The 15,218-nt window shown below is 34.8% G+C and overlaps 1 protein-coding gene across 1 annotated transcript in view; it reads left to right on the forward strand.

Annotated features, from left to right (window-relative positions):
* The window catches only part of TRHDE (thyrotropin releasing hormone degrading enzyme), a 463,529-nt gene that overhangs the window by 439,039 nt on the left and 9,272 nt on the right, over positions 1 to 15,218 (forward strand). The window contains exons 17-18 of the mRNA XM_001370518.5: positions 622 to 762; positions 5,113 to 5,194. Of these exons, the coding sequence (XP_001370555.4) occupies positions 622 to 762; positions 5,113 to 5,194 (223 nt within the window). The remainder of the gene's footprint in view (positions 1 to 621; positions 763 to 5,112; positions 5,195 to 15,218) is intronic.

The raw sequence follows: 15,218 nt of genomic DNA on the forward strand, positions 1-15,218 counted from the left end.
GTCCAGGAAACTGGAAGATTGAGTGTTACACTCATCTCTTAAGCCAAAGTTCAGCCAAGCTATCTTCAGGGCAATTTTTCATCAGAGGTTGACCATAATTTTTGGTACCCATTATCTCCCCCAAATAGTCCACTTACACATAGAAGACCTTTTAGGACTACTGGCAAAAATCATGGAGAATTTAAATGCTGAAGAAACATTAGCCAGTTACATGAAGTAAAACAAGTGTAGCCACAACTTTTATTGCATAAAGGAAGAGAATCTACTTCAAGAACACAAAACAAATTATTTCATTTGAAGTGATTACATAAATTGTAATACATTAAGAATGGTTCTGAAAAAGCACAGTTCACTATTTGATTCAAGGATGTCATGCATAAAGCCTGTAGGTCAAGTCTATTTAGTCTGGTAGATTTTTAAAAATAACTTTTAATTGGGTTAATTTATTTCTTATTAAATAATGTTAGTTTGACACCCCTGACCCTAGAATCCTCCTTGAAGAATGTGACAGATTCAATTGTGCTTTTTAAAAACAAGAGTGTTGCAGATTAAAAAAAATATCAACTGACTAAAAATCACTTCCTTCTAATCTTCTCCCCCCCCCCACTTTTATGTTTAAAGGCTTCTGAATCTATCGCTGAATTCTGAGGTGGTGTTGGATCAAGATGCAATTGATGTCATAATCCATGTAGCTCGAAATCCACATGGCAGAGATCTTGCATGGAAGTTTTTCAGAGATAAATGGAAGATATTAAATACCAGGTAGATACAAAAGGTAGCACTTTCATACTTAAGTAATGAAGTGAAAGATGACCCACGATAGAGTGACACCTAACATTTTCTGAGGTAGCCAAGAGCCCCCAAAGGGGTTCTGATTGGATTAAACAAAGCTTTAGGGGATGTATCTTTGATATTTTGAGTTATTTGCAATGTCCTGATGTTAATGCTACAAAGATTGGGCACTTCTACTCAGTGGAAAAAGTAGAGAAGTCTCTTGGAGAACAAGAATCCAAGAATTTGAAGGTCTGTCATGCAGAAGAGAGACTGGATTCATTCTACTTGGTTCCCAAAGGCACAACCAGGAACAATGGCTAGTGGTTACCAAGAGAAAAATTAGGGCATCATATTGAGAGAGGGAAAAAAATTAAAAATTAATGCTGTCTGAAAATTGAATGATCTACCTTTGGAAGTAATAAGTCCCCCCTCACTGAAGGTCTTCCAGCAATAATAAAATAATGATACCTATTAATAACTAACATTTATATAATAATTTAGGTTTAAAAAGGGTTTTTCAAATCTTTCATTTTATCCTTAAAATAACCTTGGAAGCTAGAGGCTATTAAGCCCATTTTGCAGATGGGGAAAATGAGGCAAGCAGAAGTTAAGTGAATCACATCACTAGTTTCTGAGGTTCTATCTTCCTGACTCTATCTCCAGGCTTTAGTTCACCAACCCACCTACTTTTGACTAAAGCCTGGAGATAGAGACTTAGACTAGATGACTACTGTAGCCCCTTTTGACTCTAAAATATTGTAATTCTCTGATTTCAAAAAAATTTTTAAGTTTTTTTTTCAGGAAAATAATTAAAATTAATAACTTCCCTGAAAAAGCCATCCAGTCTATGAGGACAATGAAATTATACCATAATAAATGATTATCAGAATCTAGATAAAAGAAAATGATAGAAGAGAAGTATGCATGGATTATAACTGTACAACTTTTTAATGACCTAGGACAGATTATTGAGAGGCAACCTAGGATAGTGAGCTGATGACTGCACTTGGTATTATGAAAGCCTAGGTTTAAGTTTTACCGTAGACATCAGCAATGCAAACTTAAGAAAGTAACTTTGCTTTTCTGCTTTTTAGTTTTCTCGGTTGTAAAATGAGGAAGTCAGATTCAATAGCCTGTATGGTTCCTTCTAGCTCTAAATAAATTATCATATAACCAACCCTATCAAGAACTTTTAAAAACTACCAATGGACAATACATGAAATAGATAGTTTTGTGGCAAAGGAAAGCTACATCATTTTTCAGGTTTCTAGACATTCTCTCTGGGGGCCCTTTGTGTCATGGTGAGATTTCTTCAAGTCCTATGTGTCTGATTTTATTAAATATTTGAATATTTTATAATGTGTTAATTTAATACAGTGATTATCTCTGTGGTACATTAAAATTGAATTTATAATCAAGCATGTAAATATTGGATAGAAGAATAAGAATTATCTCAGAGCAATTATTTACCTCCTTGATTTAATTGTCCCAGGAATGTCTAGAAAAAGAGTTGTTTTCTCTCCAAGATAATCTTCTAAGTTTCATAATATATAAGTACATCTTTATCAGCCTCTCAAACAGAAGAGGTCTTTTCTAAGAGGATGTGTTAGCCTTAATGTACACTTGGACATAAGGATATCTCACTGTCAAATAAAAGTATTTCTACTACAAGAATATGGATTTTCTTATCTGCATTTTCAGAGCTATAGAACTTTGAGAAAATGACACCTTTAGTAGCTGAAAAGTTCCATGTACCTAAGAGATTCTTTTAAAAAATCACATATAGTTAAATATAAAATAATTTCAAATGATCAAGCACCTACTGATGTACAAGAAACAGAGGTTCTTAAGCTAAGGATATGAACTCAGTGTTTGTATATCCACCTATATATGAATATACACATACATAAAGATAGGTAACTGTATGTCAGTATATATGGTTTCCTTCATAATCTTATGTATTTTTTTCATTTAAAAATATTATTTAGGGATCCATAGGCATCACCACATTGCCAAAGAGGCAAAGTGTTTGTGACCCAAAAAAATTGCACTAGTACTTCTTACTAATACTCTTTTGTGTGGATTAGAATTCAATATTACTCATAGGATCAAGGTAGAGTTTAGAATCATTGCTAATAAAGTATCCAGAAATATCCTTGTGTGTGATACATTTCAATTACAAGATAGGACTATAGTGTGGACCAAATGGACAGTGTTATGTTTATTACATTAATTTATATATAAAGTGAATGAAAGACTTTATTAACAATAGTCTAGCAAATAATTTTCTAAATCTCCATATTAAATTCAATACTATTTAGTTCTAGCTGTTTATGGATTATGATACTGGGTGTTATGGAAAGACTATTCCAGGGCTCAAAAAGTTCATGTCTTAATGGTCTACAAATTTACCTGGTCTGATTTCCCACAAGTCACCAGTCACCTTCCTTCCAATTCCTTCCTTCCCTCCAATTCCTTCTTTCCTTCTTTCCTTCCTTCCTTCCTTCCTTCCAATTCCTTCCTTCCTTCCTTCCAATTCCTTCCTTCCTTCCTTCCAATTCCTTCCTTCCTTCCTTCCTTCCAATTCCTTCCTTCCTTCTTTCCAATTCCTTCCTTCCTTCCAATTCCTTCCTTCCTTCCTTCCTTCCTTCCTTCCTTCCTTCCTTCCTTCCTTCCTTCCTTCCTTCCTTCCTTCCTTCCTTCCTTCCTTCCTTCCTTCCTTCCTTCTTAGAATCAATATATGCAGTAAGGTGTAGGCAATGAAGTTAAGTTTCTCATTCATGGTCACACAGTCAGGAAATGTTTGCGGTCAAATTTGAACCTAGGACCTCCCATCTCCAGGCCTGGCTCTCTATCCATTGGACTGCCTAGCTGTCCCTCACTGTTCTTTCTATTAGACATCTATAGACAAGTTAATATAATCTCTACCTGTCCTTGATACAACAATGAGTTTCCAGGAAAGAATGAATAAAACTTCCCTTTCAAAAGTCACTAAAATCACTCTCTAAATTAGGTCTTTTCTGATTCCCTTTGGGACAGAAATGTGCTTGGTTTATTGTTCAATTTTATGAGTGTTTTACTCTGAGTGCATGGAAAAAGGGAGCACTTCTGGTTAATAGATCAGAGTTCAGGCTTTAATGCTTTTAGTTTATTTTGATGTGTTTAAGGAGATCCTGGGCTTTAAGAAAATATAACTCTTTTACCTTTTTATTTGGAATATAAATCTTAATGGAATTGATTTTATAACCATGTTAGCTGACCTCATAAAATAGGACTTTTCAGGTTTTGTAAATATTTACTTAAGAGATTTGATCGATGGCATCAAAAACAGTGTTAGAAACAACCTACAAACTTCCTATACTATCAAATGGGGTTACCAAAAAAATTCTGTTCTCAAGGACTTCACATTAAAATGGCCAAAGAAATAGCTATTAGATACAAATAGAAGAGATAGAAGGTAACCTTTGAGGGGAAGGCTCTAGCAGCTGGAGTAGACCAAGATGAAGATCGGGCTAGGGAAATGAGAAAAACCTCCTGCTCACAGAAGCGTTTGAGCTGAATCTTGAAGAAAAATTCTAAGAGGAAGCAGTAAAGAAGGGAGATCATTTCAGGCATCAAAAAATGAGAGGAAGCCAAGACACAGATATAACCACCTGCCTCCATAAAAGGATAAGTTTATCTAACATGGTCTTAATAGTTCGTCACAATTAAAATGTTGAAAAAATGAACTTATTAAAATATCCCTTTGAAATCCAGAAACCATAAGCTCCTGTTGTCATTAGTTGTATAAAGGAAAGGTTGGCTTGCCTTGGAAGTACAGATCTGGAGACCATCACTAGGAAAAATAATGATGAGTAAAGAAGAATAGGAGATTCTCAAAAAGAACCTTGAGCTTGAGTTACAGTCATATATACATACCGGCCCTTTCATTCTCCAACTAAGCTCTGGTTGCAGACAGCTAAACTCTTTTAAGGTTTGAAAGCTAAGATTTTTTTTTTCTTGAAGGACTGAATTGGGAGCAATGTACACCTCCCGTTTCAACATTTTGAGTTTAATTTTAACTTGACTTTCAAGGAGTCTCCTTTGAAGTATACTGCCTGCCTAGCAGCTGTATGGACTGTAGTCTTCAAGATCCTTCCTCCTCTTCACCTTCCAGATTCTAAAAACAAAGGAATAAAGAGTATCGACTAATACATAGTTGGGATCAGTCAGAAACTGGGGTTGAGAATGGGGAATACTAGTCAAGAGGAAACCTTTAATGGGATCATTAAAATTTTATGGCAATTCTTAAATCATTACATCTACTGATATTTAATGTGTTTTTTTCTTTTCTTGGAGATATGGAGAAGCTTTATTTATGAATTCCAAGCTGATCAGTGGAGTCACAGAATTTCTTAATACAGAAGGAGAACTCAATGAGGTAAATATTTATTTTCAAATGCTTCTTTATGCTTTTTTAAACCTTTATTTCAGTTATTTTGAGAAGAATAATTCCTATTATGTTTTTAAAGAAGAAAACCCAGACAAAACAAAAATGAAATCTATCTAGGTTAAGTGTTTTTCTTAGTTCTTTATAAGAGTTGAAATCTGAGAAGCATAAATACTTGCAATCATTTTTAATAAATAAATAAAAAAACCTGAATTCTATCAGGTGCCAGCAAATAGGATGTTTGACTTCAAATCAGCTAGATCCAAGTTTAAATCCTATCAACTAATTTACTGTGTGACTGTAAGTCAGTCACTTATCATCTTTGAGTGTTGACAGGAAAGGCTCCTAGTTAAATAGCACATTGATAATTCCTACCCCTGTGAAAATCTCAACTATCAGTATTAATAGGAAAATTAACTATAATGCATACATAATTCCCCAAATTATTGGTTTGCTTTGATTGATTTTTTTTACATATATATGAGAACTAACACATAGTACAGTGGATAGAAAGCTATCCTTGAAATCAGAAGATCTGAGTTCAAATCCCACCTTGTATATTGGACCCTAGACTAATGTATCTCTTTCTACCAACTCTCAAAGACTATAAATTACAAAGAAGGTTCCAACATGGATTGGTAGAGCATATTTCTTCACTTGGGAGTTTCCTATACCAATAAAATCTCAGATCAATTCCTAAATCTATCATTATATTTAAATATGGGTATTTCAGTATCCTAGGAATTCATAGTATGAAAACTGAATACAAATCACTTTGATGTTCCCACTAAGAGATTTTCTTAAGCACCTCTTTCCTCTCCTGGCTTCACCTGTTCAGCCCCATTCTAATATCCTGCCTCAGCATTCTCTCTCACCAAGTAATAGTGAGGGCAGAGCTTTCCTCTCTCTGTAAGTCTGCTATTGCTCTGGCTTATACCCCTGGAGAATGAGGAATGCAATTTAATGTTTGAGTTTAAAAGGCTTTTCCTGTAGGTTGACCCAGTGCCTGAGGAAAGAACTTCACACCTTCACTTTCTCACTGGCCTTAGGATGCTGGATTCAGAACAAATCTTAACAGTGATGACTCAGGTGATAAAAGTCAGCAACGGAGCTGCAATCCACCCAGCCTAAATTCTAAAGACCACTGATAAAAGCTTAAAGCCATTTAACAAGTAACCCAGGATTCCACAATTTGATAATGGGTCCATAGATAATAGAAAGTTGAGAGAATAATGTTGCCTATACCCCTCTTGCTTTGATAACTATAATCAGGAATTAATACAGATCAAAAGAAATCCATGTAACTTACAAATAAAAGAACCAGGACAGCTAGATAGCTTAGTGGAGAGAGAGCCAGGCCTGGAAGTCCTGGGTTTAAATCAAGTCTTAAACATGTCCTAGCTGGGTGACCCTGGGCAATTCACTTTACCCCAGTTGCCTAGCCCTTACCACTCTTCTGCCTTGTAACTAATACTCAGTATCAATTCCAATACAGAAGGCAACAATTTATTTAAAAATTTAAAGGAACAAGTATGTCAATTGATACATTAAGATTCTCTGATTTCAATTCTGGGCAAATGCATTTAAACCCAAATAATTATAAGATACTATAATTTACTTTGAAATGAAATTTTTCATTCCATTAGCTCTCTTCTCTTTGCTTTATTGATAAAAAATGCAATGCCAAATGATAAAACTTAGTCCTTTCAAGTAAGCTGATGGGTTCCTACAACTTAAAAGACTCATAAATAAGTAGATAAAAGGTAATATATGTAAAGATTGGCTGCTGATCACTTGTTGCAGGCAAAGATCCTTATTTAAGTATGAGTTGGACTCAATGGCTTTAATTCCTTCTCATTTTGAGATTCCGGGAGATTCTATTTGGACTACTGATAAATATTAAATTATAAATATAATTCTATATTACCTATAAATACCTGCTAGAAATAAATATATAATATAATGCATAAATATACATTTAATAAATTAATAGTTCTATAAATTATATAAACATAAATTATATAAATAGTGCATAAATGCATCATATATAATCAATTATATAATAAATATAACAAATATAATGCATTATATATAGTTTGTAGTTACATATAAAATATGTATAATTAAAAATTTTGGTTGAAAAATAATGTGATGGATTTTGTATGTATGTAGCTCTGCCCAGAGACAAAAAAGAAATCCTACCTCCTTCATTTGGTAGGTGGGTGCCCTAAGACCAATTACTTACTCTCTAAACCTCAATTCTCTTATATCTAAAATAGGGATAATAATATTCTCACTATCTATCTCATTGAGCAGTTGTAGAGACCTTTAATATGCATTATAAATATAAATTCATTGTTCCTGTGAAATTATTCATATGTAGGAAGAAACCCTTAATGCATAAATAAGAGTTCACTTCTCAAAGACTAAAATGGATAGATTTGTCTGTGTGTGTGTGTGTGTGTGTTGAAAGGGGTGGGCCCGACATTACTAATTGAGATTAACAATTTGTTCTGTGAAAAACACGTTGTTTGGGACAATTACAAATTGATTTGGTGCCACATTTAGAAGTTGGCTTTCTTCCATACAACTGGGCTAGAAATTCAGGAGAAGAAAACTGGCTGATTTGGGGGACTTACAATTTAATTGTTAAATTCAAAAGTAATTTCTCAAATCAAAAGTGACTGTTTTCCTGTGACTATTCAGGGATTCTCCTTGTTATTGGTGTTTTCTTTTCTCTCTCATTCTGTCCCCGCCTCTGTTTCTCTCCTCACACAATTTCTCTTCCTCCTATCTTTGTTTGCCAATTTCAAAAATTCAAAAATTCAGTTTCATTTGGCAGTGTCCCTAGTAAAAATGCATCATGGGTAATATTTCAAATAATGTCCAAACAAACTTAGGTGGATAAAAATATCTGTGCTCTTTCCCCCATTCCATGACAATAAATAACTGAAAGTTGGTAATATGATAAATCATACTTTATTAAGTTTTACCAATAGAAGAACTGACCTCTCAGAATCAGACAGGTGTATCTGTCTTTGTTCTGTATCCCTCTGCAATTAATTAGTTCCATTTTTTCATATCTACTATCTCATGGAGCAGCTATAGAGGTCTTTAATATGCTAGGTAAATGTAAACTCTTATTGTTCCTATGAAATGATTTAAATATAGAAGGAATCCATAGATTTATAAATACCTCAATTCTCTTCTCAAGGTCTAGATTATCTAGATCTTCTATGATTGTTGGCTGTGTTGGAACTCAACATGTCCCAAATGGAATTGATCTTCTTTAATCATTTTCTTTCTCCCCAAATCACAACCCCTTTCTAAATTTCCCTTTTACTGTAGAGAACACCAGTATCTTCCTAATCACCCAAGCCCACAACCTCAGCATCATAGCCAACTCCTTTGTCTTGCTCACACCATATGTACCCTCAGGTGCCAAATGTCTCTTCTATCCTACAACATCTCTAGCCTACAACCTCTCTTTTAAAATTTGTTTTTATTTATATTTGGCCTCTTTTGTTTATTCATAAGATGACAGAATCTTATCTTCAGAATCTTCAGAATCTTATCACCTCTCATTCATAGAATTGTAAGGCTTAAGTCACTCCTCACTATTTCATCCCTCACAAAACTGACAAAGTTATTTTCCTAAAATATAGGTAGGTCTACCTGACCATGTTACACCCTTGCCCTCAATAAACTGTAGTGGCTCCCAAATATCCCTAGGGTGAAACGTAGACTCCTGTATTTGCTTTTGCAACCCTTCACAAACTGGCCTTTCCAATCTTTTTCCAGCTTACTCCTTTTCACGTACTCTATACTCCAGTCCTAACTGTTCTCCTTCATTTCTTCTCTTTGTATCTTTGCAGTGGAATCCTCTCCACCTCCATACCCATGCCTGAAATAATCTCCCTCATAGCTTCTGCTGCTTAGAATTCCTGTCTTCATTTAAGACCCAACTTAAGTGCCAACTTCTACAAGAAACCTTTCTTAGTGTTCTCCCACCTCCTCCAATTGTTTATCTTGTTGTTGTTGTTCAATCTTATCCAACTCTTCATGTCTCCATTTAGGATTTTCTTGGTAAAGATTTTGGAGTGGTTTGTCATTTCCTCTTCCAGCTCATTTTACATAAAAGGAAACTGAGGCAAACAATATTAGGTGACTTGCCCTGGGTCACACAGCTAATAGGTGACTAAGGCCATAGTTGAGTCTTCTTGATTCTAGACCCAACAGGTCATCTGCTTTCCCACCTAGCTGCCCCCAGTTTCTAGTTACTTTCCCCTGATACCTTCCATCTTCTCTGTGTATATCTTATATGTGCATCTTGTCTCCTCCTTTGGAATATAGTTCCTTGAGGACTGGAACTGTTTTATACTTTTTCTTTTTATCCTCATTCCCTGGTACAGTGCTTGGCAGAGAGTAAGCACTTAGTAAATTCTTGTGGATTGATTGATTTTTACCTAAAACCAACTTATATTCCTTCATACCCTGATCTAAGCTATCCAAGTCTCTGATTACTCTGATTTGAAATTCAATTTTTATCCTTGCTCTGTGTGTTCCCAACCCTGAAGGATTTGTATTTTGAAAGCATTCGCACTTTTTTTTAGCTTTTTTTCTCTACTCTAAATAAAGGAAACTAAGTTAAAGGCATTTCTTTCATATCCTTAAGAAAAAAAGGAAGAACAATTTAATTAATGATTGCCTCCACTTTTCTCTGTAGTTAAGTAAAGTGTTTTTAATTGGGGTTCAGTAATCTGGGAACTAGAGAATCATTTAGGCATCATAACTTGCATTATAACTGGAGAGTGATTACAAAGAGTCAAAGATTTGTGGGTGGTTGAGTAGTTCCCCAATCTGCTGAATTTCAACATAAGGGATAAGACAGATCTCTTAAATTGATAAGTTGATTCATTTACATATAAGCCAAGTATGATATAATAAAAAGAGCACTGACTGCCTCTACAGTCAAAAGACCCAAGTGGAAATCTCCTCTCTCTATATACTACCTTTTGACCTTGAACAAGTCATTTAATCTCCTTAGGGCTCATTTCTCTCATCTGTAAATTGAGGGGATTAGATTAGATTAGATTTCCTTTAAAGAGTCTTCCATCTCAGGATCTATTATCTTATTGTTCAACTACATTTTATTTTCTAAACCCTTACTGTCTGATTTGGAATTAATACAGGTATTGATTCCAAAGCAAAATAGGGATAAAGGCTATGCATTTGGGGTTAAGTGACTTGCCCAGGGTCACAAAGCTAGGAAGCATATGAAGTCAGATTTGAACCCAGTCCTAGCACTTTATCCACTGAGCCCTCTAGCTGCCCTTCAAGTACATTTTCCAAAAAAATTATTTCATGAGATGACCAGCCCTAATAAGCAATCCCCAAGAATTATATGTATATGCACATATATTTTTTTTGAAGAGCAATTAAGCAAAATTTCCTTTGGTAACCAAATAAAGGAGCATATGGTACTATGGAAAGGGATCAGTCAGTTTTAAGCCCTCAGTTAAAATACTGTCTCTGAAGATTAATACCAATATGAACCTGTGAAAATCACTTAATTTACTGAGGCCTCAGTTTCTTCATATGTAAAATGAGGAGGTGTTACTAGGTAGCCTCTGAGGTCCATTCCAACTCTGAATTTATGGATCAGTATTTTTCTTAAAGGTATTATATTTTATTGAACTTACATAATACTTTGACACATCTATAATGGAAAAGTAATAGATAAATAAAATAATAATTTTCAGAATAAATATTGGAATACTGAAGAATGATTTAGTCTTGATGTATTATTCTATGGTAGAAGACCTCATTGCACTTCTCTCCTTACTCAGATCACCTATAAAACAAGGGAAGGTAAAAGAGAAGGTATGATAATCTCCTAGAAAAGATCAGTGCCTATGAGCAAAAAGATCATTGTTCATCAATATAGTCAGCATGTGTCAAAAAATCTATTTTTTATTTTCTTTAACTTGTTACCTTCTATATTAGAATAGGTTCCAAGGCAGAAGAGTGGTAAGGGCTAGGCAATTGGGATTAAGTGACTTGTCCAGGGTCACACAGCCAGGGAATGTCTGAGGTTAGATTTAAACCCAGGATCTCCCATGTTTGGGTCTGGCTCTCTCCACTGAGCCACCTAGCTGCACCTGTGTCAAAAAATGTTAAAAAAAAGTGAATAGCCAAAAGATTTAATTGCTCTTTCTCATGTTTGCCTCCTTTCATATTAGTTCCATTACTTTTCCCACTACCAAATTCTTGAAAACTCAATCATTTTACGATAAATTTTATGATAAATCACTTCATGATGAATTGTCATACTTCACATTCTCCACAATGTGATTCCATTTGTATAATTAGCCCTTTCTTTACTTCTTTAAGTAGCTTTATAATTAAAAATTAGTTGCTACTTTATTATGACTACCTGGAAAAAAGAAAAAAAAAGGCAAGGATTTGATCTTTAAATAAATGATTACTAATCCATAACCAAATGTGTGGCTTTTGAAATTTAATCATCCTTCAAATCTTGCAATTTTTTTCTTAATTAATGCTTAAGTTCTTCATCTAACCCAGACCAAGTTTTTGTTTATGTCTTTAAAAAAACTCATTAGTACACTAAGTGATCCAAATAACTTATCTCATCTTAATACCATTACCATTTGGCCTGTAACTCAATTTCCCTACTTGCCATCAAAACTGCCTAGGATCCCCTGATTTTGTTCCTTAATTTAGGCAACAGGGAAACCATTTTTTTTCAAAAGTACAAAGTTAAAAATTTTCATCATTTTCAAGTAATCCTTTAAATAATTGTTGCTTTTTAAAATATCATTTTCATATCTTGAAATATTCCCAAAAATGTTTTCCATTTTAACAAAGGAAATCAATTTAAAAGAACTGAACAGAATGTAACTGTATCTGTCACATTATTAAAAAATTGTCCTCTAAATCCCCTAACAGGAGAGAGGCATATTTCATCAATTGTCCTCTGGTGCTAGTCAAGTCAACAAGCAATTATTAAATACGTAACATGTCCCAGGTACTGTGCTAATAAGCACTGGGTATAGAAAGAAAAGCAAAGAAACAAAACAAAACAAAACAAAAAACAATCCTGGCTTTTTAGCATCTCCCACTTTAAGGAGGAGGCAACATGCAAACATGTAAATGCATACATGTAGTATGCATGGTAAATTGGAGATAAAGTGGGAAAGGTTTCTTGCAGAAAGTGAGGTTTAGCTAACACTTAAAAAGAACCAAAGAAGGCAGAAAGCAGTGATGAGGTAAGAAAGAGTCTACGCATAGAGGACTGCCAGTGAAAAAGCCTGAAATGGGAGATAGGATGCCATGTTTAAAAAAGAACTGGAGGACATTGTCATAGGAATTCAGAGTATATGAAATTGACTGAAGTCCAAAATATGAACAGCTAGGTGTCACAATAGATAGAGTTTGGCCTTAGATGCTAACTAACTATGTGACACTGGGCTTAACCCTGTATGCCTCAGTTTCCTCATCTGTAAAATGAGCAGGAGAAGGAAATGGCCAACTACTCCAGTATCTTTGACAAGAAAACCCTATATGGTATAATGAAGAGTCAGATATGACTGAAATGACTGAACAATAACAATAAGGCATAGGAAGACTGGAAAAGAAGGAAAGGACCAAGTTATGAGAGGCTTTAAAATTGAAATACAGAATTTTCTATTTGATCTTGGAGGTAATAGGGAGCCACTGGAGTTTAATAAATTGGGGAATGAGGAATGGAAATTATCAGACATTAGAATGGGTCATTACATTTAATCCAATTTCAGCTTCCTTTTATTGTTGCTTTAATTCCCATTTTGGTATTCTTTATATAGTTCTCCTCGTCTGCATCATTTCATACAAAGTTTCCACATTTTTCCTTCCTTGGGTGTGTTTGCTGAGTAATGGGATCACTGGGCCAAAGGCTAAAGAAGCGGTTTACCAAATTTTATCACACAATTCTAAACTGTTTTCCAGAATGTGTGGTTCAAGTTCTACTCACCAGTGCATCGTGACTCTTCTTTTTAAAAACAATTAAATTTCTCTCCATTCTATTCCCTCCTCCATCACTGCGGGGTGGGGGGTAAAAGACAATTCTTGCAACAAATATTTATGGTGAAGAAAAACAAATTTCCACATTGGTCATGTCCAAAAAATATGCTTATTCTGCAGTCTAAGTCCATCACTTCTCTGTTAGAATGTTAGGATATGCTTCTGCATCAGTCTGCTGAAATCACAGTTGGTTCTTACATTGATCAGCATTAGGCAATAATAGTTCAGGTAAGAGCAGACTGAAGACCTGGACCAGGATGGTGAAAATGTCAGAGGAGAAAAGGGGGCATATTTGAGAGATGTTTCAAAGTTGAAATCAATAAGGCTTTGCAAAAGACTGGATATGGAGGTAAGAAATAGTAAGGAGTGGAAATGACTCCTAGTTTGTGAACCTGAGGGACAGGGAGGATGTTGTTACCCTCCAGTAATAGGGAAGGTAGGGAGAAAGATAATGAGTTCTGTTTGGAGAATGAGTTTGAGATGTCTGTTGCACATCTAGTTCAAAACATCTAATGAGTGGTTGGTGATACGAGACTAAAGATCAACAGAGAGGTTAGGGCTGGATAAGTACATTTGAGAATAATAAGTATAAAGATGATCATTGAATCCATGAAAGTTGATGAGAGTACCAAATTAAGTTGTATAGAGGGAGAAGAAAGACAACCCAGGACAAAACCTTGTGGGATATCTACAATTAATGGGCATGATCTGGATGACTGTATACTTAACACAGTGCCTGGCACATAGCTAACACTTAATAAAGGTTTATTGAATTGAAATGAAATTGAGAAGGAGTAGTCAGTTAGGTAGGAGAAGAACTGAGAGAGTATCCCAAAAACCTAGAGAAAAGGTACTAAGAGGAAAAGGTGGCACCATTGATCTTCAAGGCTATTTCCTGTTTTGATGAATACTTCCTGCTACCTGGACTAAACTGATAATGTCTCTTTTATCATGCAACCATCATGATGCCTTTTCTCATATTTACTGGGGGAACAAATAGATGCATTAGGAGCCACTTAATCAGAAAATATTGCTCTGCCTCCCTCTTTTTTCCTCCCAAACTCTAATTACATCATATCTAATTGGCAAGATCTGCTATCATGTCATCTCTTATCAACAAACATTCTATCTGACATTTGTACAGCCCATTAGAGTTCACTCAATACTCACCACCACCACAACCCTGCAAGAGAGATAACACCAGTATTCTCCTCCCTATTTAACTGATGAGGAAACAGGCTCAGAAAATGTGGCTTGCCCAAAGTGACTCTAGTTAAGAAGTAGGCAGACCAAGAGGCAATCACATTGATTTCTTTGTCTTTCCATGATCTGTTGGGTAATCAATGTAGAGGTTCGATAAAGAACTTTATGATTTGTAAGGTTCTTTAGTATACATTATCTCACTGGATTTTCACAATAACCTTAAGTGAGTGCTGTAGAACTAAACATCTGTATAGTATGAATGAGAAACCACAGGTCAGGAAAGATGTAATAACCAGTCCAGGGGCATCATACTGTTAGTACATGAAGCAGACACTGAGTCTAGGTCTCTGTGACTCCAAGTCCAGTGAGCTATATGTCATGCTGTGTTCCTTTCCTCTGGAATGTAAAGTATTCTGGTTTATATAGGAGATCATTTCACAACATACAATTTTACCATTTAAAATTATCTTTCTGAGCTACATGAAATTATGAAATGTGAAACAAGTAGAATTAATGCTTGAAGAATAACTTGTGAATGTCCACCTCGAGAGAAATAATCAGTAATAGAAAAGCAAAAGATGTAGTTTTTATATATACATACTTTTCTATCAAGTAATACTTTTCTATTTCAGGGAGATAATAGAAGGAAGGATATTACTGGGAATTTTAGTGTAACCAATAAACTAATTAAAAGGAAAGAAAACAAAAAAAAAACAAAAATAAAATTATC

The sequence above is a fragment of the Monodelphis domestica genome, chromosome 5, assembly GCF_027887165.1.
Source record: "Monodelphis domestica isolate mMonDom1 chromosome 5, mMonDom1.pri, whole genome shotgun sequence".
NCBI classification, from domain to species: domain Eukaryota; kingdom Metazoa; phylum Chordata; class Mammalia; order Didelphimorphia; family Didelphidae; genus Monodelphis; species Monodelphis domestica.